This window comes from Neopelma chrysocephalum, unplaced genomic scaffold, assembly GCF_003984885.1.
Source record: "Neopelma chrysocephalum unplaced genomic scaffold, ASM398488v2 Primary Assembly neopelma1_96921, whole genome shotgun sequence".
NCBI lineage: Eukaryota > Metazoa > Chordata > Aves > Passeriformes > Pipridae > Neopelma > Neopelma chrysocephalum.
In genome coordinates, this window is record NW_020925564.1 from 3,088,623 (window position 1) to 3,114,980 (window position 26,358).

A 26,358-nucleotide genomic window follows, 5' to 3' on the forward strand; every position below is an offset into this window, starting at 1 on the left:
AATAGTGTGGGAGGCAGACATTATTTCTTCCATAAGACAGTGGAGCTAAGAGTGAGGAAAGAGAAAATGTATCCCTATTCCTGCTAAAACTAGCCTCAAGAATTGTACATGAAATTTTGTTTCTGTTTATCATCTTTAAATAACATTGTGCTACAGTTCCAGGCAAACCTCGGCTTGTGATTAGCCACACACAGATGAATACGGCTCTAATTCAGTGGCATCCTCCTGTGGAAACTTTTGGCCCGCTGCAGGGTTATCGCCTGAAGTTTGGTCGCAAAGATGTGGATACATTTACAACCATGGAGTTCTCGGAGAAGGAAGATCACTTCACGGCCACAGACATTCACAAAGGAGCTTCTTATGTCTTCAGGCTGTCAGCTAGAAATAAAGTGGGCTTTGGGGAGGAGATGGTTAAAGAGATTTCTGTTCCTGAAGAGGTACCCAGTGGATTTCCCCAAAATCTCCACTCGGAAAGCTCTACTTCTACATCAGTTCAATTAACTTGGCAGATGCCGCTCTTGGCAGAGAGAAATGGCATTATCACCAAATATACCATCTTGTACAGAGATATCAATGTTGCTTACCAGCCAGTTGAACTCCCTGTTGTTCCTGCTGATACCACTATGACACTTTCTGGCTTAAAACCAGATACCACATATGATGTAAAAGTACGTGCCCACACAAGCAAAGGGCCTGGTCCATATAGTCCAAGTGTCCAGTTCAGGACACTACCCGTGGATCAAGGTAGGATTTGTCTGCTTATGGCGTTGACCTTTAAAGGAGTATCGGTCTTTGGATATCAGTGGTTTTGAAGGTATAAATAAAACTGACCAGCCCATTCATAAAAATAGGTTCATCAAACACAAAAGGTAAAGTATGTAAATCTTAATATGTTTTGGATGCCTTAGAATTCAATTGTCCCTTGCCAAGAAAGTTCTGGCTAACATCTCCACAATTTTTTCAGGTAAGGAAAATGTGCGTATTGGGTTGTCACTAGATAAGAGTGAGAGTGAGTTTAAATATGATCTTTAAATATGAACAGACAGGTAGGAGAATTGAATCCTTGTTTGTTTTTGACCTAAATGGAAAGCTAATAGTCCCAAGTAGCTGTGGAAATATGGCAAGATCTAAGCACCAAGATGTTGTTTATATACATTGTTTCTTTCTTTCCAGCAGTGTTTGCAAAAAATTTTCATGTTAAAGCAGTAATGAAGACTTCTGTTTTGCTGTCCTGGGAAATTCCAGAAAACTACAATTCAGCCTTGCCTTTCAAAGTAAGTTACTTTCCATTTGTACAAGAGAAAATAACAGAAACTAGAGAATGTCTTTCACCTGATTAAGTAGCTTACTGAACATGGAGATTTTTCTTGGTGTCAATTTGGCTCTGTTTAAGATTGCATACTAATCAACAGTGCTACTGTTAAATTTAGTCATACGCCAACATGACTTTTCCGCTATTGTGGCACTGTTTCCAAGTCAGGCTCATACTGGTTAATATGCATGATAAGAACACCTTGCTAATTTGTAGTTCATTGGTAAAATATTTTAAAGAAAACAGTGAAAGAAAATAATAATTTTCTTCCTTTTTTTTTTTAGTCTGTATTGACTGCAATTGAATACCATTTTGGTTTTTCCCTCTTCACATTTACAACACCACATTTTTGTTTTACAACTCTTTTATTCCACTAACCATAGCATTAGCCAGATAGAGGGACTTAGTGTAATATGCAGTCTGCCTGGAATTTGATCTGTGTCATTCTTAATGTCTGTGTCATCTCAGGCACTGGCAAATGCAGAACAGTATTTTATGAACTAAATTGCAAAAACCTTTCTAAATAAGGACTGTGAATAACAAGAATGCCTTGCTATAAATTCTGGGTTCAAGCAGAGCTACTTATTTTGAAAAAGTGAAGTTGGATTTTAGGAGTGCTTACATTGCTCTAGATTAATGTAGTTCCTTTTTTTTTTCCCCAAAAGTGAGAAGTTTAGTTGCCGTAGTGAATTCAGTGCTATTTTAGAACCTAAAATGCCCTTTTTTAACTTTCATTTTAAATTTATAGCTAGGTCCATTCCTGAATTCAGTGTGACAGCATCATTTGCCTTGTCTTAGTAATGAAAACCACCTTCAATTTAATGTGTATTAACTTAGATCCTTTATGATGATGGGAAAATGGAGGTTGATGGACGTGCTACTCAAAAGCTGATCACTAACTTGAAGCCAGAGACATCATACTCATTTGTGCTGACAAACAGAGGAAATAGTGCTGGGGGTCTTCAGCACAGAGTGACAGCAAAAACTGCACCAGATGTGCTTCGCACCAAGCCAGTCTTCATCGGAAAGACCAACTTAGATGGCATGATAACTGTGGAACTTCCAGAAGTACCCTCAAATGAGAATATAAAGTGAGTGAATGAATTAAGTACCATTGTTTTTATTTCCAGAAAAATGATTATTCTAACTCTTCATGGTGGACCAAGGCTTTATTCTTCATAATGCTACAGAGAGTACAGTACTCTGCAGTAGTATTTGAACTAATGCTGGGGTAATATTTGATGACAGTAAACTTGGAGGTGCTATTGATTGTCTCAAGGGACAAGAGGCCTTCCTGAGGGATATAGGTAGATTGAGCACTGGGCAATCAGCAATGGCATGAAATGATCAAGAGCAAATGCCACATTCTGTTGTAAAGGTTCTTGAGTGTATCCAGCAGAAGGAAACAAAGGTGGAAGGACTGGATACCACGTCCCGTGAGGAGCTGCTAAGGACTGACTTAAGGCTTGTCTAGTTTGTAGAAAAGAAGACTGAGGGCTCATCTCCTTGCTTCCTGAGGAGGAAAAGTGGAGCGAGAGCTGCTAATCGATTCTGGGATCCATTTATAGGACATGAGCCTCAGAGCTGCATATCAGGGGAGATTCAGATGGCATTAGGAAGCATTTCTTTACTTGAGAGGGTTTTCAAACACCGGAAGAGGCTTCCTACTGAGGTGATTAATATCTCAGGCATGTCAGTATTTAAGAGGCATTTGGACAAAGCCCTTAATAATTTTTTTTAACTTTTGGTCAGCCCTGAAGTGGTCAGGTGGACTAGGCAATCATTGTAGGTTACTTCCAATGAGAAGTATTCTCTAAGTTTGTCACATAGCCAGGTATGGAAGACCTGTATGGAGAATGTAGATTTTTCTCAGAGTACTTTTGTGTTTTATCGCTGAGTGCAAAATGTGGTATGCAGAAAACAAGCTATATTGAGCAATATATCCTTTCAGAAAGAATGAATAACCCATGAATGAGTACCCTGTTGTAGATACTTGAAGTATTCAGACTCAGTCATTCCAGAATGACTCCATTATATGGAGTTTTAAAGAATTGTTGCTGCACTTATATTAATTCAGATTAATTAATTCTGAAGTTTTTTATCAAGAGAAAAATGCCAGGTCCTCTCCAATGGTATCAGAAAGAAAACCAGAGATTTTGCTGAAAAAATTAGCAATTTCCTAGAGGTTGCTTAGATTTTTGGGGGGAACAGGTGCTGTGGAAATGTAAACAGCAGAAATAGGACTAAAGACCTGACAGCACATGGTCAGCAGGGATTAGAAAGGTTAGACATAAAGATTTACCAGGAAAACATGAAGCGTGATACAATCAATAAGTGTTATTGCTCTGCTTATAGTGATTCTTGTTGGTCTGTAAGGTTCCCATGTGTAATGTAAAGGAAATGGGGAGGAAAATGAGCCAGTCATTAAATATTGTTGGGGATTCAATGTGTCCTGTCCCTGGTGGATTTTTACTGATGGCTTTGTAGAAAGCTACCCTCCTTTTTCATTACTGACTGAGGGTTTTGAGGCAGGTAAGGTCAAGAAATAAATGACTTTGAGACATTAAAAGGATGAAAAACTGAAAAATGTAGTCATAATCATTAGATTGAGTAAGATGCGGTCAGTAACAAATGCAGCTAAGGAAGACTGAAGATGGAATGAGTCAAAAGAGATTTATGAGGCAAAACATTCACAGACAGAAGAAAGTACAGGATAGCTAGTCAAACAGTAGCTGAAGATAGCAGAGACAATGCCCTTCTTTTTATGTGCTGTAAAAAAATTAAAGAGGCAAAGTGACATCAGCAAGGTCCATTATGGGGTTCAGCTGCCGATTTTGCAAATAATGTATCTCCTCCTTCTATATCTATTTCCTTAGAAGATTTGATCAGGCTTGAAGTAATAAAACAAAACAAAAAAGATTAATTTTACTCTTGGATCAGGCATTACAAAGCAGCTACATACTGACAGAAAAACCTGACATGATGCTTGCTAGAATAAGTAAGATTATTCTGCTATAATCGTTGTATGGGAAGAACAGTTTTCCATAGTAGTTAAGTTGACATTTTTAGACTTACTGTTCCTCTATTGGTACATTATATGGTTAGGATTGTCTCTAGCTTAAGATGAAGTACTGAGAATTTTTCAATAATACTAATTACACAGAAGGTGAAAAAGGTAATGGTTTGCTCTAATGAACTATAGGTAAATACTAATGGGATTGAGGGTAATGTTATAAAAGGCTTTGTAATTAAAAAATGGTAGTAGTTGTCAGTGTTTGATGGTGATGCATCATAGAAATTGGTGCAGAGCTCACCTTATGATTAGTAAAATATCTCTTTTGCTGGCATCATCTCAAGTGAGAAATTTCTTAATTTTTTTTCTTTTAGTATTTTGGGCTAATCCAAAGCAAATTTTTTGTGTAAAGAACAGTTCATGTTTCTCTGAATCTCTTCCAGCTTTCCAGACTCTTAGGTAAAAAAAGAGTTTTGTGGAAGACTTTGGCCTTCAAAATACTCAGTAGATCAGACAATATCCAAACCAACCCTTCATTTCTCACCTTCCTCTCTTCTCTTCTACCCCAAAAAGAACCTAAAACTAAAGAAGCGAATAATGAAGGAAACCATAAAACATGTTTTTCAAGAGATGCTACATCTTCTGGAGTTAGCTAGAAATCAAAGAACTTTGTTATCCTTCACAATTTGCAGCACTGTATATTGGTGAAAACATTTTCATTTTTCTGCTTACTATTGATCTACTTGTTCTTTCAGCATAAAATACTCTGTGTGTGCTGAAAGTCTTAGTAGATGTTCAAAGTTATGGGTGGGAGACTTGGATAAAGGAATTGAGAAAGAGTATGAAAGTAACATTTACATGCTGGAAGTTCCTTGATTGAAAAAAATAAAAAGATGAAGCAGATGAAAAAACAAGGATATGTGAGAGACTGTTATGCAGTTCATCCAGTAGATTTATCTTTGATGTTTGAAAGAAACAAAGGGGCCAGTTCTCAATTGTTTTTTGTCTTGATTCTTAGGCATCTGTTAAAGAAAAGGTAGGTAGGTTGTGCTTGCTGTATATATGGATAAATCAGTGTTCACTAGGATTTGTTATTCATGTAACCAAAGAGTTTTTAATATATTTACTCAGAAAACTTTCTCAAATTACTTAACACAAGAATTAATGAATATGTGCACTTACTATAGTAGCTGAAAATCCAAAGTTTTGTTACGTTTCTTTTATGGGAAGGAGCTTTAAGTAAGAAGAGCTGATTAAAATGGATCAATGGCTTGCACTGGTATGGAAAAAAGATACTTTATATAGGTGGTTTAGACTGAGTCTTCAATCAATTGTAAGGCAAGTCCTTTTCTGTAGACTCTTTTGTTAATTACCTAGGATTTGCAAGTGCATTGCAGGAGTAAAATAGTCAGTGCTGCAGAAAGTTGAATGGGCTGTAAAAAAGAGGCGTACTGAGAGGAGATGGTCCATGAGACACTAAAATTGTCTTCCATAATGGAGGGCCAGAAAGACCTTAATAAGCTGTTGTTACTAGAAACAAAGAAAACTAGCTTCTTTCCCTCTTCTCTGGGATGGAGAGTGCTTGACTTTTTGACAAGTGTGTTTATCAAGAAGATGTACATTATTCTATCCTGGATGTCCTGATGTTGTGGTTCTACTGCTTCTTCCCTCACACTAATGTGAAATTGTGTATCTACTTGACATATATCCAGGCTTTTTGAAGCAAACAAGGAAAGTACCAGATCGCTATTATACTAGAAAGTATAATTTACTAGTCTCCATGGGTGGGAAGGAGGAAGATGTTTTCAGGAAAATGTTTCTGAGGAAAACCAATATATGTAATTTGCAAATCCTAGCTATAAAGAGAGCATAAATCAAGCTCTCTTGCCTATGACTGTGAACAGAATACTTAAGTAGGTAAAGCTGATGGCAACTGCTACTCAAAAGTAAAGAAAGTATGGGTGAAGTATATACCATGTTTTCTTTCTTTTCTCTTCACTGTAATATTGATATCAACAAACACATTTTGTTAAGCTACTATACTGATTATACATTAAAATTTAGGGAAGATGGGGTGGTAATTGAGATGTAAATATATGGTAATAGGTTTCAATTTAAGGGCTTGGGTTTTTTTTTTTTCCAATGTGATGGTGGCAGGGCACAAATATCCCATGGCTCTTGTATCTCAGGAAGGCATTTTCGAACATTGTAATTAAAGTTTATTATAAATATTTATATATTTGCACAAAAAGTCAGGTAAATGGTGCCATTTGTTTGTCAAATGTTTTACAACTGATGTGTTTTCAAAAGTGTGAATGTTTACAGCTGTTTGGAAGGCTGCAGTGACATATTAATGTGCAAAAGTTTATTCTCAACATACCACTCTTCTCTTAAGTTACGCTGAACAGACACCTATTACACCAATTTATTTATTCCTTTTCCTTCAAATTTACTTTTGTCCAACTGTTTCATTTACAGAGGCTATTACATAGTTATTGTGCCTTTGAAGAGGTCTCGTGGAAAGTTTATTAAACCATGGGAGAGTCCAGATGAAATGGAACTAGATGAGGTACTGTATGTGGGGAGTTTTTTATTTCTTTTTTATTAAAGAAGCAATATTAGTTGTATGTGATTAACTTATCAGTTTTAAAAATTTTGGTTGTCAGGATAATTTATACTTGAATTAGCATGCGGGGACTGAAACAAAAGTTTGAATTGCAGAAATGAGAAGACAGTAAAGACATTAAGTTGCAGTAAAGCACACAAAGTGTCTAATATTTGTTGACATTAATATTTTACTCTTTTCCTGTTGTAAAGAGTGATGCAAAAGAGCAGGAGGTGAAATGAGTTGTCAGCAAAGGCTTAATCACCAGTGATACAAACCCTAATAAAGGTCTGGTTCATTAGTGGGGTGTTTACTAAGCCTGTAACAAATGCTAAATTACAATTTGCACTGCAGTTTAACATTTGGCCTTCTGGTGATGTTTTTACCTGATTCTCACATACCATAATACTTCTGGTTAGAAGTAGCCTCCATTCTACCAACAGTCTGTGCTCAGAAATAAATGAATGAATGAAGTAGGAAAGAGCAACGTTGTGTCATCATTTGGCACTATAAATGACACTAACCCAAAGGATGCAAGTACTTTCATTTTAGATATAAGCCTATTACTACTAGATATCAATTCAATATGTTATTGATATAATACTAATTCCAGGAAGTATTGGGTCAGCATTCAGCCCTGTGTTCCGTTTTACTCAAGGACAGTATAGGTCATGTGAACTTGTCTTTCTTCTTTCAATGTGTAAATTTGGAATAACACTTATATTTATGATTTTAAAGCTCTTTTGAGGGCCCCATATGAAAGCCTTGTATAAAAGACAGGCAGTGGTGTTATTATTGCTATAGTTGTATCTGGCCAGGATTTTCAGATACTATGGCAATTTGTACATGTAATATCTCTGCAATTCAAATAGCTATCTTGATTTACCTATCTTTTGACTGGATCCCATACATTTTCCCATTTTCTTTTGGTAGGTTCCAGATTTTTATGTAACAGAGATGCTTCAGCATGTTTTCCCCATAACACAATTACTGGGAAGTGGTGATCACCTGTGAGCAACCACGAAGGTTTTTTTCTCTCCTGACATTGATAAAATGCATATAAATTTCAAAGTTTGCACCAAGCTGTAGGGAAAATAAAGATTTTCACCAAACTATCACTGCTGTAGAAAGCTTTCAAAATATAAACCAAGTTCTTTCAGTCTTTATCACAGCAACAGGCAAATCCTTAATCAGAAGATTAAAAATTACTGTTCAGAGGAAGACATGATGACTGACTGATCAAACCCTGTGTTTTTTCCTGACCAGGATCACTTCATTCAGTTGCAGCAATGGCTTGCTTTGATCTATTAACTTCTTCCCTTTAAAAGAACTTGGGTTGTAAATGCCATCAGCTCATGATCATGGTCATAGGTGACATCAAATACAGTTAAACAGTAAAACTCTGACAGCAAGATCATACAGTAATGGAAACTGATTTAATACTACCACCCACTTCTAACATCCAAAGACCGTAGTCACATCCAGCAGCATTAACAGATTAAAGGATAAGTGCCAGATGACACTGAACTTTTTGGCAATTAAATACTACAGTTCCTGCTGATTCCCATAACAAAGGGTCATTTTAATCATCCTGCAAGTTGTGGTGCATTAGTCTGTATAACAGATTGATAAAGAGCATTTATTAATTCAGAAATATTTGGGTCAGGATGGGTTGTTTCCCACTTCTACTGATGTAATTGAGACCACGTCATAGAATTAATGGTGAAAGAAATAGGATATGCATTGACTGGAAAATGAAAATTATTTCTGATAAAGAACTAAACCCCTTGATATATCTTTTACAATTGCCACCAATATATATAACAAGAACTGAGTAGGGAAAAATATTAAAAGCAGGCAGCAACTGTATATCATGCTAACTCATCCAGTTTCTATTATTTAAAAGACTGTTTTTCTTCCAGCTTTAGAAAATACATACACAATTTTATTAAGCATACTATTACTGACAAGCATGCGAGCACAGTGCCACAATAAATACCTTTGGGAAAAAAAACAAAAACAAAAAAGCAAAACAGAAACCAAACCAAACCAAACCAAAAACCAACCAAACTAAAAACCCCCCACAAACCTCCTGCCCCCCAAAACCCCACAAACAAACAAACAAAAACCACAAAAAACCCCTACACTACTCTCTGAGCAAATAGTTCTTGATGGTCAAGTGAAGATACTTGTGCATATTTATATTTTTAATACAATCTCAGGTATATGGCTATGTATCAGAAATGGTCGGGCAATAGATTTTCCAAAGATCTATGTTCCAAATGCTTTGCTTAGCTTGTCAGAAGAAAAGTATTTGCTAGGAACACAACTCTGGAATGTTACCTCCAGTACAGAACTGGCCAACCCAAAAGACTCTCCAGCCTTATTCTAGTTGGTTAATCTTCTTGGTTCCTTGAACCTCAGTTCTGAAAGAAACTAAGAAAGATGCATAATTTTAGAGCAGATAATGGCCAAGATGTTATGTATCTGAAAATAATAGTTATTAAAAATACTGTCCTTTTTTACTCAAAATTTCATTTTATTCTAAATATCATGAGATCTAGTGACTTTAAACAGACCTGTCATGCAAAGAAATGAAGTAGAAAAAATATGATTTTCAGTAAGTATTACCTAGGAGGATTATTTCAGATTTTTAAGCAGTAAAACCTAAATAAAAGTGTGCATGTTAAATCTTAAATGAATTCAGTAATTTTATTGAAATCTGTGTATAAAGTATAACGGGAGATATTTGAGCAAGTAATGATATTTGGCAACAACCCCATTTATATATGAAACATGAATTAGGCCAGAGGTTCACCTGAGGTCTATTCAGTCACGTGTAGTCAATGTTACTGACAAGATTTTTATCTACAGATAAACACACCTAAGTTTAGCTGGCCTTTGGTGATGAATAACCAGCTTTGAGAAAGTTTAACAAATTTTGTTTGTCTCAGGCTAATTAACTTTTAGCATTCGTAGCCAAAGCTTATTTTCTGATCACTGTAATACAGTACTTCGTCATTGATTTTTCTTCAAATTATATGCATTTTCTGTTACTATTTCAAAGAGAAATAATCAAGATCAAACATTTTTTTTCCCCTCTCAATCTCAATCTAATTTTGATTGCAGTACTACTACAATATTTTGACATTTTATTATGAGTTGCTTAAAATCTGAATTGTAAATATGGTGTAATCTGGAAACATATGATAAAGAATTTATTTGAGTTAGCCACACGAGTAAATTTAAATTCCAGTGGAAACAGTAACCATAAATGAAAATATCAGTCATCTTTGGGGATGGCATAAACCATGTACTAGTATTGCCATATTTGTGGCTGCTGATTTCCAGATAGCATACACTGTTATCACTTGAATATTAACTTAATGTTTCAGTGGACTTCAGGATATCCAGTGCTCAGCCCTCTGCATAGCTGTTATTACCCTTATAAAGCATGGCTTCCTACAGAGACAAACTTTTCAGAGTGCTTCCCTCAGCAGTTCTTGCAAGGGCTGATCTAACCTGAAACAAACTTTGATTAGTCTCTGCCTCATGTTCTGCATTTAGCAACTCTACCTGGGGCATACGAAGCTACCAACAGATGTGAGAGTCACCTTCAATAAAGTAACTAAATAGAAATCTTTTCAATACTACAGTTCTCTACTGCCCTCATTTTTATATGACGCAAATTGACTCTAGCTGCTCATTAAACTGTTTAGGAAGAATAAAAGAGAAATATGGACTGCTGATTGTGATAGTGTCCTTGAGTGGTGAATAATGATTTCTATTCTCAAATTATGGCCAGTTCTTTTTTTGCTCAGGGGATCCATTGCAGTGTACCAGCTTTTGTGTCATAGCATTGAAAATTGATAGAGTTAAATGAATGTAAAATCTCTACAACAGGGAACGGACTCGGCCTTAGAGCTGGAAAGCAGTTGACTGTATAGATCTTTGAAGATGTAACTTCCAAGTGCCCTCAGTGTTAGTTAAGGAAGTTTGGATCCAAGTGGTACAGGTTGCTTCCGTGTCTATCTGTAGTCTGTGTTCGAAATATTGAAGTCAGTGAGAAGGGGTGTTAAAGTAATTGGTATTAAAAGTGTCTTTCTCAGTAGCAGAGTGCATATTAGGTTGTTTTACATGCATTGGAATTGTTAATTGTGTAATTGCAAAGTACAAGATCGCGTGTGGGGAAGTCAAAAAGATGTGCTAGTTAAGCTGTGGCCTAACACTGAAGGAGAGGCTGAATCAAGACAGAGCTTCCCTAACTAAACATGCTCTTTAAAATGAATATATATAGTTAAGATTATATTTATCTCTTTCTCACTCTGAAGATTTGTCTCCTTCTCCTAACAAAGAATTTTGTGCTAATCTATTATATTAGAACTGTTTGTGTGCTAAAAAGGCTAAAACAATTAGGTGACCTTAGAATAATTTGTGATTGAAGTCTGAGACTACAGGACATTGAATAAGTTTCATAGGTGAAAAATGAGGGAAACTGTAAAGAGGCCTTAGAAGTCATCACTTATCACACAGGAAAAGTTCAGACACCTTGTAATCAAATCAGATTCATTTTTGTGGACTACCAGTATATCTAAAGTGATAAAAGGTGTTGAAAAGCATTTGTCTGATTTAGTAAGTAATTCATTAATAGGTTATACCAGCAGAGTTTAAGTTCCTTCATTAGTTAGTATATGTTTTCCAAGTTTGAGCCTAGTATCTAATCTTGTCACAAATGTACTGATGTAAATTTTACCTTTATTTATCAGAAGAAGTGACTGAGTCACCATCCCTGGAGGTATTTAAAAAGATGTGTAGTTGTGGTGATTTAGGGACATGGTTTAATGGTGGACTTGGCAGTGTTAGGTTAATGGCAGGACTCCATCTTAAAGGTCTTTTCCAACATAAATAATTCTACCGTTCTGTTCTATGACTGACTTCATATATGTACATACATATATATATATATATATTAAATATGTAATGTGATGTGTATATATATATGTCCTCAGAGAAGGTATATTGCTTTCTTTTCCTTTCCTTCCTCCCGTGCCCTTGCCCCACCCCAGACACAACAATATCACTGAAAATTGTTTTGTGTTTGTAGTGTGGGCAGTGCAGTTGCCTCCTAGTATCTTATCTTAACAAGAATGACAAGAAATTGAAAGATTTTACAAGAACCGATTTAGTGATACTGATACGTCCCATGAAATGTGGTTAAATTTATTTTTGTAGTTCCTGGTCACGCATTAAATTTTCTCATTACATTGTCAATAAGTTACATTAAAATTGTTTACAGTTATCTTTCTGTTCATGCCTCCTCTTTCTCTCTCTCTCTTTCCCTTCCCTTCATTCTAAAGCTGCTTAAGGAAATAGCTAGGAAACGCAGAAGCATTCGTCTTGGGCGGGAAGTTGAATTAAAGCCATATATTGCAGCTCACTTTGAAGTTCTTCCTACGGAATTCACATTGGGGGATAAGAAGCATTATGGTGGATTTGAGAATAAGCAACTGCAGAGTGGTCAAGAATATGTCTTCTTTGTCTTGGCTGTAATGGAACACTCAGAATCTGTAAGTTAGTTAATGTTTTTCAATTTCAAAATAATCTTTCCACAATCATGAAAACATTTTGCAATGCTTATTCAGCTTCCCAAAAGATTTTTTTATGTTTTTTTTTTCACATTACATATCAGAGCATCTTTAAAGCAATCGTTTCCTTTCCTAGTGACAATTAATTCCTTAAACTTTCCTATTCTGGTTGCATCTTTATGTGTTACTTCTGTATGTAACTGAAACCTAAGGATCACCTTATTAGCGATGTTGTGATCCTTTGCAAATTACATGCTCTGCTATTTGAGACATGGACATAGGATCTGAGGCATGAACTTCACAGCAACATCTTTCTCAATGTATTTAGAGGAGTTCCTCTCTTGCCTTAATGCTACCATTGAATAATGGTGTAGGATACACAGGATTCTTGGAAAGATTCACTGAACCGGAGACATGCACAGCTACCCTTTTTAGTTACAGTCATTCCATAACAACTTTATCAGTAAATTGTTAGAAAGTTAGAAAATAATTCAATAATAAGGAAAATCCTTGAGGTGATTTAAATAATGAGCTGTCATTCCTCTTTACTTAATTCATTTGGTAGTTATGTCCCTTTATGCATGAGTTAACCTACTGCGTGTAATATATTAAAAGAATAGACATAAATAGGACTGTTGAAAGAAGATGCAATCCACATTAACATTTTAACATACAATGTATAATACGTTAAATTTCTAATGGGTAACTAAATCTGACAGGTACATTTGCGGGTTCAACCACTTGAAACTACAACACCAATATTCTGAATTCTAGTCAAAGCTTCTAGTGTATAACATTATAATTGCTTTCTTGCTATCAATGGAATTTGCCTACTTAAACACAATGAGGAAGTTGTTCCACTTTGAATACTTTTGGATAAATAGCTTCATTTGAAAATAAAGTACATGCCTCCTGGAAGCTCTAACGTATATCAAAAGTTCCACTTTCGCTTTTTGACAGGGGCTGCATAGACAGATAATTCTGAAGGTGTTGCATCCAAAAGGTTCAAACTGGAGAAGATAGACAGCTTTTGACCATAAAGTTAGGTAGCCAGAATAAGGTAATCAGAAATTACCTATAGTAAAATTGATCTTTTCAACACGAAGTATGGTTTCTCAGGTTTTTTATATTAATTAAGGCATTAGTAGTTTTGTATAAATGACCTAAATTTATTGTTTTGTTAGCAAGAAAGGAGGATAAAAAATCAGGAAAAAGTAGGTTTGACAGGTGAAAAGGCTCATATGGCAAAATCTATCTAAGGTCCTACTCTTGAAGATTTCAGAAGGCATTACTAAACTTACAGTATGGTTAATAACTGGTTTAACATGCCATCTGAAATGTTTATGTGATTGACTAGCATAAGGTACCCACAGAGTGTGAATAGTTTTTAATGTGAGTGAAATTCAACTTTCAATGCTCCACTTTATGCACTCTCAATATATCTGATTTTCTTCTAGGCCTGTAGATCCCACTGGTGTATGAGTTGCAACTTGAAAGGGATTTTCAAATGTTATATCATACATAGACTTCCCCTTCAGAGAACACAAAATTTCCCTGTTGATTGGTAGAATGGACTATTTGAATTAAAAGAGAACATGGGAAGGTCTGAATTTGTTTAACTTGGTAAAATGGAAGCTGAAAGAGATTATGATTAAAATCTTAAGCATGTTAAGAATGTCGTTAAGAGGGAGGAAAAATAAGATAAATTTGGCAAAATAATAAATGAGTTTAAATTAGTCATTAATACAGGTAGGATAAAAATTTAAAGCGAAATCCTGCTTATTGGAGAAAAACTAGTTAGTGCTTATGCTGTTGCCCTCAATATCCCTCTGTATCTTTTTCCAGGCATTTTTACTACCTGCTCCAAAGAAAGAGGCTAAATAAAGAGAGTTTCTTCCTGTAGCAGTGGGATTTGTTCTGTCCTTTAAAAATACTGAAGCTGGGGAAAAATATCAGTCAGTTCGGGTGTTTCAGGAATGGAACATGAAGAGTCCCCAGTTTCCAAACAATGACAACAGACTTAAAACATTGGTTTTTTTTAGTGTCGGGTGCCAGGTTTAGTAAGACTGTAACATAACTGGAGATTGTTGACATGGGTGCTAGCTCCTTACCAGCTAGTGTAAGTGCCTCAGCTTTGCCAATCCTAATCCTGTCTCAAACCCAGACACTGTCATAGCCCAGAGCCCAAAACAAGGCCAAATGAAGTGTAAAAAAACATGTCTCCTTTGATAACACTTGTCCTGGCTTAGGGCATCTTTCAGAATACAGTGCAAACATGTAAATGGAAGCTAATCTCTTCTCCCAGTTATCTTATTCGGTCTTAGCTGACATTCCTGATCTACTGCTGAATCAAGCTTTTAAGTCCTTTGCAAGAGCTGTACTTCAAATCCTAGTTTAGTGCTGATGGAGACACTCCAGCAAAGACAAAATTGTACAAACTATTCTCCACTTCTGACTTTACTGTAACTCAGAGTTGTTTAAATGATCCAGTTTTAGCAGGCTGGCTACTCAGCCTCTCCTGTTTGTAATTTTAACTCTGCACTCAGTCATAGATCAAACGTCTCAGGGCAGAGCAGAGTGAAAAAATATTCTGTTACCACAGGTCTTATCCTAAGCCAGTTGCTTTACACCATCCAGTAAAGCAAAGATTTTCAACAGCCTCTGTTGGTTCATAATTCAAGTTTTATACCTATGAAAGACTGAGTGTTTAGCTTCCCTTCATACTCTATAGTGACTTCCTTTGTTTTCCATTCTTAAATTTAAATTGTTTCAACCTTCAATAAGAATACTCTATCAGACAGTTTTTGACTGTCAAAACGTGTTGTACTATTGCCACAAGAACCTTTTCTAAGAACCTTCTATATTCAGTCCCCTTTATTTTTACTTATAGTAGTTTTGTTCTGTTGGAAGTACTCTTTCATATCATGCAGGAAGAAATAGTGTTAATCCAGTGTGAAACTAAAACAAAACCCAAAAATAAGTAAGCAGTGGGTTGTATTTCTCCTAATGCTTTCCTCATTCTCTGCTTAAGTTGCAAAGTGTTGTGGAAGGACATCATTTGTCTGCACATCACTGCTAGTATGTGGAACACAAAATAACACACTGTTTAGTTTGCAAGTTTATATGCTGCCTGACTTCAAGAAAAAGAGCATTTCCACTTTGTTATGTTTATTGCATCATCATCTTCTACACATTTATTTTAGATCTAGCATAGTTAATACTTTAAATGCACTCCTTCGTGATTAAGTAAGAATTATTTTTATTTCTATAGACCATGTATGCAACCAGCCCATATTCTGATCCTGTTGTGTCAATGGATCTTGATCCCCAACCAATTACAGATGAGGAAGAAGGCTTGATTTGGGTTGTTGGACCAGTTCTTGCAGTGGTGTTTATCATCTGCATTGTTATTGCTATACTTCTTTATAAAAGGTAAATTTACCTTTTAGTTTTCTTGCTAGATATATAACTTCCTGACATGTTGGTCATTTTGTAATACTGTTCCACATTATATTTTTGTGCTACCATAGTAACTGTCATTGCTTTGGGATATTTCAATATTTGTTAATGGTTTCCGGAATACTGCAGAAATTTTTGATTGAAAGTTTCCAATAATTACAGGTATGCAGGTACATTTTTCTGCTGATGACATATTAACACTTCTGCATTTAAGTGTTTTTTCCACTTTGCATACATTCATATGCAAAGAAAATAAATATCTGCTGCATATAAATATGTATGGCATTGGCACATTTGACTTTTCAAAACTTGTTTTTAGATGTATAATAGTAATACATTAGGGGTTACATTCAGCTTGATGTTAAATGTGATTCTCATCTCCACTCAAGTAATTTGAGTTTTTACTTTTGACAGTTGACCTCAATTTGTCAGTGTATCTATATGAATTTGAAGCTCTGAACTGAGAGATTAAAGAGACATCAAATAACATTTTTCTACTAATCTTGCAATGAGATCAAATTTCACTTATTCTTCTTTCACTGTCTGTGACACAGTTGTAGTTTTGCTATTATACCCTCTGCCTTACAATATACTCAGTGTAAACTGTGTATGATGCCATAATTTATATGTAGTAGCTTTTTACACTGTAAATGAATTCACAGGGGTCAACTGAAACAAAAGAATCAAACCAAAAAAGTTCATTTTAATGTTTAGATTTTGTTCCTAATACATTTTTAAATATATTGATATAATTGCAGATTAATATAAAAAATGCTGTAAACCTCTGGGGAGGTGGTGCACTAGGAATAATTTCATTAAATGGAGTATGTCCTCTAAAATTAACAGCTATAATGCTATCACTTGAATATAAATATTTAAATTCTGCTTGCCTCTATGGTCTTCCCACCCTAAGTGTCTTGGGTCAAATACCTCTGAAATTGCATGTATAGAACTGGCTTCAGGTTTTGGAAAGAATTCTCTATTCAGCAGTAAATACCCAGTCCAGAGTTAACTTGAGCTTTGGGTTCCAAATAGGCATATATTTATAGAATGTTTTCAGGGCTGTAATCGTACAGCAGCATAACACATGGTCTGTTGCTTTCAAATGCTATGTCTCCTGAAAGTTTCTATTAGTGCACAGTGTTTCAGCCAATCTAATTGGTTAGCAACCAGTGAACCTCTGTTTGTGTCTGTCTGTCACTTCAAAAAGCAGTCATTAGAGTTGTCCTAAAAGTGAAATATTCCTTTCTCCTGATTATTTTGAATTATTAAGAGTAAATCTTCTTTCATACTACAAAAAAAATCCAAACAATGGCGTATAAGCAGATGTGCACCTGTTTCTGAAAATACTATTTACATTTGTGGAACCAAAATAAAAATCTTAAATCTGTTACCAAATAAAAAATAGTAGCCACATTCTACAGACAAGCAGGTAAAATTTGCTTGTCAGTATTGTGAAGATATTGTCATTCACTGAAAATGGGGGACATACTTTCCATCTGTTATTTACTATTTGTACTAGAACTGTTCGGGCAAATGTCCATATGTATTTATTTATTTTTCTATTTTCAGCTATTTACTCTAATTTATTAAACTGCACTGAATTGGCTAATTACCTCTGAGAAATTTTGACTGCAGTTTTAGCAGTCTGTGGTCCTCTATGAACTTTTCCTTTCTGTAAAAAAGAAGTATATAATTGGATATTTTTTTTGAGTACTCAACCTAGATGCAAGCTAACTGCTAGATTTTGATAGACTTACTGACTATAGAAGAGCAATAACTAGACAAAAAAGTAGGGATATTTAGCATCCTATTTTGAGAAAGCAGTGAAATTTGATTTCTGAGTCAAATGGATTTACTGTGGCTACAGGAGTTGGATGAAAAAAATAAGCAAAAAAAAGCCCAGAAAAACCAGAAATTTTCATGGATGCAGGAAATTTTACGGTATATTTGTTGAATACGGTGGAGTATAAGTGCAACAAGTATGGTAATGAGGAAAAACAAAGGATAGAGGGCATCAGTCTAATAATACATGAACATACATGCAAAAAATATTAAAAACAGGATGTTGTTGAAGGATGCGCAGTGCAAAGAGGACAGCTAAAAAATGACTATGTCTTTTGAAGTGCAAATGGTAGTAATTCAAATAAAGGTCAACTATGCTTTGTCCATAGAAGCCTTTATGAACAGACTTGGACCACTAAGCTCATGATTTATAATACTACTTTTATATTTTAATTTCAATCATAGAGAAAGAATGACTTCCGTTTCTAAAAGAATCACTTTAGGTGGAGAAGTCTTACCCCTCTTTAAAACAAACACTATCAGAGGTAGTGTGGATGAGTTGTGTGGGTTGGTTTGAAGCATATTTAAAAATCCCAAAGACAAGGAGTGCATGTTTGACCTCATTATTTATTGGTAACTTGTGTCAGGGTTATTGCCTCTCCATTTAGTCTTAAAATCTGAAAGCAAAGATATTTCATGGAAAGTTTTTCGGATCATATATTAGAATATAGCCAAAAGGTCCTTGCAGCTCAGTAAGTAACAGTAATAGATGGGGAAAACACTGAAGAGTACCTTTTCTTATGATCACATATAGTAGTAATGTAATAGCCAACAACAACAGAGGCCAATTAATGTGCTGTGTGCAGAAGAGCTCACACTTTCACAGAACTGAAGGGTCGGATCTCTGGAATTTGCCTCATCCCAGCCCTGCTCAGAGCATGGCCAGCTTGTTCAGAGGGATGTCCCATCAAGATTTAATGTATCTAAGAATGGAAACTCAACAGCCTTTCTGGGCAACCTGTTCTGTGTTCCAAGATCCTCACAGTAAAAATTATTTTTTCCTGAGTTACAGGAAAATGAATATGTCTTGGCAAATGGAACTGACTTGGCCAGTAACCAGTTCAGTGTTCTCTGTCCTCGCAGCAGTGAAACCATGAAACCACCATGCAGTCATAGTGAAAGGAGACACTTATTTGGAGCAGATCTTTCAATCTATTGGACTTAAATATAAATAATAAAATTTAGACATCCAAGTAAATTAACTAAATCTCATTTCCTTTTCAGTTATTTTCCTTTGCTCATTCAAACTTGAAGTATATTCTACATCATAGTAAGATTTATAACCAGAATCTCAAACAAAGGCAAATACCTGCTTAGCTAGAGAGAGGGTGCATACCCTGGAAGAAATGCCTAACCATTGTGATGGTTCTTTGAGTCTCAGTTTATATTTCAAGTTGATGTTGATAAATCATTACCTTGCTGCAACCTACAGTTTAGGTAAATCTACAGTGAATCCTTTTAACTCACTTTTAAATGTGTGATACATATTCAATTACATAAGATTTGGGTGATTAGGAACCCAGTCAGTGAATGTTAAAGAGTTCTAGAAATTGTTCAGTGTATCTCAGAAATGGACAAATTAGAAAGAAGAGTGCCTGTCCCCATGAAGAATCCTGTCATCTGGTTTTTGGGTTTGGGAATTTATTTCTTTAACATGTGAATTTATGTTTTTAAGAAATTACAAATTCTCTAATTTCAGTCATCCATGATGGAGAGAAAAATGTTCCTTATTCTAGATCTTTTAATTTGTGAGGAAGAGAAGTTGAAACCATCTTGACAGACTTTGTGTTGTTTGCTTTTATAAAGTGCAGCTTTCTGATTTGGTTCGGAAGACTGGAGCCTAAGCTTGAATCTTTTGAACACAGTGAACTCTTCCACTCTGAATCATAGAGTCATCGAAACATAGAATAGGTAGGGTTGGAAGGGACCTTTAAGGGCCATCTAGTCCAACTCCCTGCAATGAGCATCTTCAACTAGGTCAGGTTGCTCAGAGCCCTGTCCAGCCAGGCCTTGAATGTATCCAGGGATGACGTATATGCCACCTCTCTCGGCAAATTGTGCCAGTATTTCATCACCCCATCATAAAAAATTTCTTCCTACTAGCTAATCTGAATCTACCCTCTTTCAGTTTAAAACCATTACCCCTTGTCCTATCATTACTCCTACATAGGCTGTCCCCATCTTCCTTATGAGCACCCTTTAAGTACTAGGAGGCTGCAGTAAGATCTCCCCAAAGCCTTCTCTTCTGCAGACTGAACAATCCCAATTTTCTCAGCCTTTCCTCATAGAGAAGTGTTCCATCCCTCTGATCACTTTTATGGCCCTTCTCTGGACACACTCCAACAGGTACATGCCTTTCTGGTACTGATGACCCCAAAGCTGGATGCAGCACTCCAGGTGGGGTCTCACCAATGTAGAGTAGAGGGGCAGAATCATACTCCTTGACCTGCTGGTCACCTGCTGAATCTTGAGTTGTTTGACTTAGAAGCTAAACATGCTTTTGACGGAAAAAAAAACCCAGACGTTAAAAAAAACACGGAAATGAAAATCGGGGAATCTTAAGTGATGATGAAGAATTCTAAAGACTTTTTCATAACATATGTAATCTGGTCATCGCAGACCACAAGCTTTTAAAAGTTTGTAGAGCCCCTGTTTATTATGATCAACACACAGACAGAAAGATAAACAGTGTATTAACAGTGTGTGTGTATAGTAGAACATTTTGGTGGGAGATAAATTATTTTCCCTGTTTACATGATCTAGATCATAGATCGCTACAGATCTATGCAGATTGGTGTAGACCTCTAGTAGGTGACATTCTTTCTAAATCTAAAAAGGTGTGTAATACTTCACTAGAAAAAAATTTATGCTTACCTTACTTTCCAGGGTACTGTTAAAAATTTCTTGTTATATTATTACCTGGGTTTGTAAAATACTTTTAAAAGTCCTCGTTTCTTTTTATTCTTTTTAAAATTTAGTACAATTCTTATGTATTTCATGTATTTAACCTTGTTCTTCACTTGCTTTTCTCTCCCTTTTCTTCTCCCTTTCTCTCCTTCCCATTCTACTCTGCCTTCCACTTTCATTTTTCCCCTCCTCCCTCCTCTCATCTCTCTTCTCTCTAGAATGTAAGAGGAAACTACATCTTAGTGAGATGTAATTTTTCAATGTAATGTTAACATTATTTTGATGGGTCAAATTAAAGACCCATTCTCTATTATCTCACTGGCTTAAATTTGAAGTCTCATTTCTTTGCAAATAGTGTCTAAGAGAGTTGTATTTTTCAGCAGAAGATTCACTTTGGACGTGACCTTGTGTCCTCCAATAATTCTATGATTCCCAAGCATTAAATATTTTGATAAGCTGTCATTTCTTAATTTTGTTTATTATATCTTTAAGTCAACATTTCTTATATCTTCTGTTTCCATTCTTATCCTCTGTGCTGCTGGTCAACTAACATTTCACCTTTTCTCCCCTCTTTGCTGCATTAAAATGGAGCAGTAAACCTGACAGGTGAGAAGCAAAAAGTAATCACTCTTCATTTAATACAGAAAAGGAGAAAAAAAAAGGAAAGTTATCATGATAATGATCTAAGACAAAGTATCTGTCAATCTTAAGTGAATGTAGACAGTAATCTGTCACAATGAAGGCAACTGTAAGACTTGCTATGTTATTTACAGCACTGAAAAGTAGTGTAATACAAGCAGCGAAGTTTCACTGCTCTTTTTCTTGTGTCTCTGTGGGGTACCTTTCCAAGAGATAGCACAGCTATACAATGTTTATATGGTTTTATTTGCATTTTAGTGAAGGTGAATCAGTGGTTTTTTGCTATAACCAAAATTCTTTAAGGAATGCATTGTTGTGGTTGAAGTGTTAGCTGCTTTGAACCTCTGTAATGCTCCATCCACATAGACTCAATACTGACTTACAATTCTACAAGTGAAAATGATACCGTGATCTCTTGTCATCTCTGGATTTTTTTTTCCCATCTATCTCAAAATCATTGCATAATCTGGAAGAATTATGATGACTTGTGTAGGCTGGAAGCATAAAAAACCCCCAACATCCAGAATGATCCTGAGAATAATACAAATAATAAACTGTTCTATTATCCTATAAGCATTCAAAATATTCAGATACATGATTAGAAGAGATTTTAGTGCTTTTATTAGATTAATGCGAAATTTTGTTGCCCAGTACTGACTTGCAAGTGAAAAAAGGGTAAATGAAGCTTGTCTCTGGACAGTGTGAAGGACTTAAAGAGACTTAAGACTCCTAGACTTAGGAAGAAGGAAATATAGATTAAAAGACTTCTTGAAAGTTACATCGCACATCTTTACTTGAGAAGAAAGAGCACTCAGGCATTGTGCTACAGTGGTAGGAGTTGGGGATAGTCAAAATCTAAAGAAAGGAATTTCAAATGAGTTTATCCATAATATTTTGTTTTAAAAAAGACTAAAAACAGAAGAATCAGATGTAAATTTTTATCTCTTCACTAAAGAGAGATTAATATTTGTGTTAAGGTACTTACCAGAGACCAGACTGAGTGCTTTTATAGTAAAAAACTGTTTACTTTTTTCTATAAAACCATAGGACTAGTGACTTTCAAAGAATACCTGCAATGAGGTTGCTGTTTGACTCATTTGCACAGCCTTTGAAATCTTGTTGTATGTTACGAGGTGTTCATGATTTCAAGAACAGCAAGAAATCAACTGGAATAATAGCAGATTTAGTACCATTGTGAGTCAACTAGGAAAAAAATTTAAAAATAGTGTTATGTCAAAATAAACATTGGGTACCTGGAAAAGATTTTGCTATCATTAACCTTAAAATAATCTCAGCTCTCTTTTCACAAAGTAATTCTTCCTCTGTTTGCTTCTTCATTTTATATTACATAGAGTATCAACCAGGTTGTGTTTTCATTCAGGAGTCCACAGAGGACTAGTGAAGAAGGATTCCACTCTCTGTATAAAAATGCAGAGTGGTAGATGTTCTTCATGTAAGATAGTTCTCAATGTCTCCACATCAGAAAATTATACAGACAAATAATGGGAGTCCATTTTACCAGAAAAGTCAGAGTCAGAACACATGTGGACTCTGCTTCTCTCTAGAGAAAGGAAAACCTACACAAGCTTCCTTCCTTCCCTACCTCCCTCCCTCATCCCTCCTTCCTTCCCTCCCTCCTTTCCTCCTTCCCTCCTATCTTTCCCATCTTGCTTTGGACAGATTGACATGAGCACTATAGTTGCAGTGGAAGTCTTAGTTTAATTAGAAATACTCATACAGAATCTGAGCTGTGAATATATGTAAGTGAGGTAAGACAAAAAGCTCTTACAGAGATGAGAGGAAACAGAGCAAATTCTTGATTCCTAGAGAGTGAAAAGAGAAAGTGTCTTCTGGGATAGGTGTTTTCTGTACTGTTCTTTCTCTGTACTTAAAAATGCAAGCTATTTTTTTATATATTTGTATAAAATATGAAATATTTAATGATAATAACTTGGGGTATTAATTTCTAGTTACATGTTCAAAAGTTGGCTACTTTTTTAAAAAGGTATAGCTAGATAGATTTTAAAATACTGTGATTTTTTTATAAGTTTAGTGTTATAAAAGTGAAGTATCCAGTGACCAGAAGGATATACTGGAGGATCGGTCCAAGGCAAAATGCAGTTATTTTCTCTCTGACATTAATATATTTAGATCCATTTTTACATCGCAAATTGTAGATGTCCTACTAACCATGCATAATTATTTTACCTTTGCACCGGATCAAATAGCCTTTCAGAAATAAACATCTTGCCTTCAGAATATGATGATTAAATGCTCAGGCACCTTTGTCAAGCTAACATGCCTATCTTCTGTTTATGTGTATTCACCTTCTCCATGCAGGAAGAGGGCTGAATCTGATTCTAGAAAGAGCAGCATACCCAACAGCAAGGAGGTCCCCTCTCACCATCCCACAGATCCAGTGGAGCTGCGACGCCTTAACTTTCAAACTCCGGGTAAGAGACAATAACTTACGGAGAGCTCTGTGATCATAAGCTGATTACTGATGCTGTTACAGAAAAGAAAGATTGGTTGCTTATAAAAATATATTTTGATCGCTTATACGGTTTTGCACAGTATATTTCTTTGTTAGCTTTTGAAATAATTCTTTAATTTCTTTATTTAAAGAAAAATCCTGCATGAAACGAACTTGAATTTATGTAAAGAAGAGCCCAAAGACACATATGATGTATGGATGTATTTTATGTACTAAAATTTCAAGCTAAACCTAACAATGGTAGAAAATGTTATTGGGACATGTATATCCCTCTATTTATTAACAATATTCTTACAGCAACCTCTTGTTAATAAGCTTCTTTCTTATCTACTGCATAATTGTGTAATCTATTAACATCGTTGTCAGTTTCACTGAATTGCAAATGTACAACACAGAAAGGAAATAATAATAATGGCCCATCTTCGCGAACGAAGATTTGGGGAAAGGTCTTTTACCTTTCCAGCCTGCGCAATGGATTTTTTAGGTGAGACACAGCCTGCGCTGAACTGAGCCCACCCTTTAATCCTAAGGTTCATACTAACTAGATAAATGGTCTTGTCTTTGAAAATAAGGCCATGTGTTGTGGTTAAGGGAGTATATTAATGTCAGTAGTTCCGAGGTTAGAAGCAACACACTCTCAAATATTTTATTAAATGATTTTTTTAAATGAAACACTGTTTTCTTAAAGCTGTTTATCTGATTGTCAAGAGACACTGGGAGATAAATACTTAGTATTGAATTTTTACCACATTTTAGGAGTCAACTTTTACTTAAATTGGCTTTATTTTGATCATGTTATATTCCAGTGAACGTGTTGTCTATTATAAGGTGTTTGCATATAGTCCCAGTCTAATGCTATTTGTGTGCAGAATCTTCATGAGCCTTGTGTTTGTCAAACTTCTTACATTAATAACAAAAAATAAAAGCTCATAAAAGCAGGAATTGGAGGGTTTGAGATGCTGAGAGATTAGCCTCAGAACTTGACATACTAAAGGGTTAAGTGAACTTGCAGATGTCATTTCTAGTCTTCTAAACAGTGATTATATTAGTTGTTGCCCCAGCAGGAGTGGATCTGCAGAGTAATGAATGTGGCTAAAGACCCACACTGCATGCACATGGCAGTGGTAGAAAGGGAAGAGTCTTGAGTTTTACCCCAGCCTTGTTTTTTTTAATCTGTTCCAGTACACTGAATGCTCTTAGCAGCTGGTGCAAATTAGGTGTGTTTCAGGAGCACATCTTCTAATTCAGTTTCATCTCAATGTGGGAATCTTATTGACATGCTCTGGAGCCTCTCTATAATATGAACTTAAGTGCAGTAAGTGGAAATGATTGAAAGTTTTTATTCACAGTTGTCCTTCCGAGACTGCAATCTGAATGTAGGCTTATCATTCCTGAGCAAAGTTTTCGTCTGTTATTCAGGAATTTCATGAAAATTTTAAAGGTTTTACAGCAATAGAAGTATACATACAAATTTTTGAAACATGAGAAGAAAAAATGTGGTTCTTAAAGTTTAGCTTATGCCTAAAACAAGTCATTATTTGTATACAGTTATGTACTGAGTAGAGTGGATGGCTTAATAGAATAACAAATCGTTTGGGTTGGAAAAGATCTATAAGATCAAGGAGTCCAACCGTTAACCAAGCACCTCTATGTTCAACAATAAACCATGACCTGAAGTGCCACATCCACACTCCAGGGCCAGTCATTTCACAACTTTCCTGGGCAGCCTGTTCCAACACCTGACCACCCTTTCAGTGAAGAAGTGTTTATTGATATTCGCTCTGAACCTACCCAGTAAAACTCGAGGCCATTTCCTCTTTCCCTATCACTTGTTACCTGGGAGAAGAGACTGACCCCCAGCTTGTTATAACCTCCATTCAGGAAGTTGTAGAGAGCTATGAGGTCTCACCTCAGCCTCCTTTTCTCCAGGCTAAATAACCCCAGCTCTCTCAGATGTTTCTCATAAGACTTGTGGTCCAGACCCTTCACCAGCTTTGTCAATCTTTTCTAGACACGCTCCAGCACTTCAATGTCTTTCTTGTAGTGAGGTGGCGCTAAACTGGACAGAGTATTCGAGGTGTGTCCTCACCAGTGCTAAGTACAGAGGGACAATCACTGCCCTGGTCCTGCTGACCACACTACTGCTGATAAAGGCTAGGATGTCAGGATGATCTGCTTGTTGACATTCCCCAGCACCAAGGTCAGACTCACAGGCCGGTAGTTCCCCAAATCCCCAGTTAGGCAGGACTGCTGCTACATGAAGGAAAGAGGCTCAGTGAGTACTTTGGTCAAATCCCTTGGTACTCTTGGGTGTATCCCATCCGGTCCCCCACAGTTGTGTGTGTCTAATTGTGTCTAATTGGTCTAACTGCTGACCAATTTCTCCTAGACAATGGGGGCTTCATTCTGCTCACCATCCCTGTTTCCCAGCTCAGGGGGCTGTGTACCCCCAGAATAATTGGTGTTGTTAGTAAAGACTGAGGCAAAGAAAGCATTAAT

General features: G+C 36.0%; 1 protein-coding gene across 50 annotated transcripts in view; it reads left to right on the forward strand.

The window, feature by feature from the left end:
• The window catches only part of PTPRD (protein tyrosine phosphatase, receptor type D), a 436,352-nt gene that overhangs the window by 328,919 nt on the left and 81,075 nt on the right, over positions 1-26,358 (forward strand). For 16 of the 50 annotated variants that reach the window (XM_027670585.1, XM_027670604.1, XM_027670598.1 and 13 more), the window contains 8 exons: positions 157-744; positions 1,174-1,274; positions 2,150-2,403; positions 6,804-6,894; positions 12,288-12,497; positions 15,787-15,947; positions 21,318-21,332; positions 23,706-23,818. In XM_027670585.1, the coding sequence (XP_027526386.1) occupies positions 157-744; positions 1,174-1,274; positions 2,150-2,403; positions 6,804-6,894; positions 12,288-12,497; positions 15,787-15,947; positions 21,318-21,332; positions 23,706-23,818 (1,533 nt within the window). The remainder of the gene's footprint in view (positions 1-156; positions 745-1,173; positions 1,275-2,149; positions 2,404-6,803; positions 6,895-12,287; positions 12,498-15,786; positions 15,948-21,317; positions 21,333-23,705; positions 23,819-26,358) is intronic. The other 34 variants (XM_027670632.1, XM_027670631.1, XM_027670633.1 and 31 more) reach the window with 7 other exon arrangements.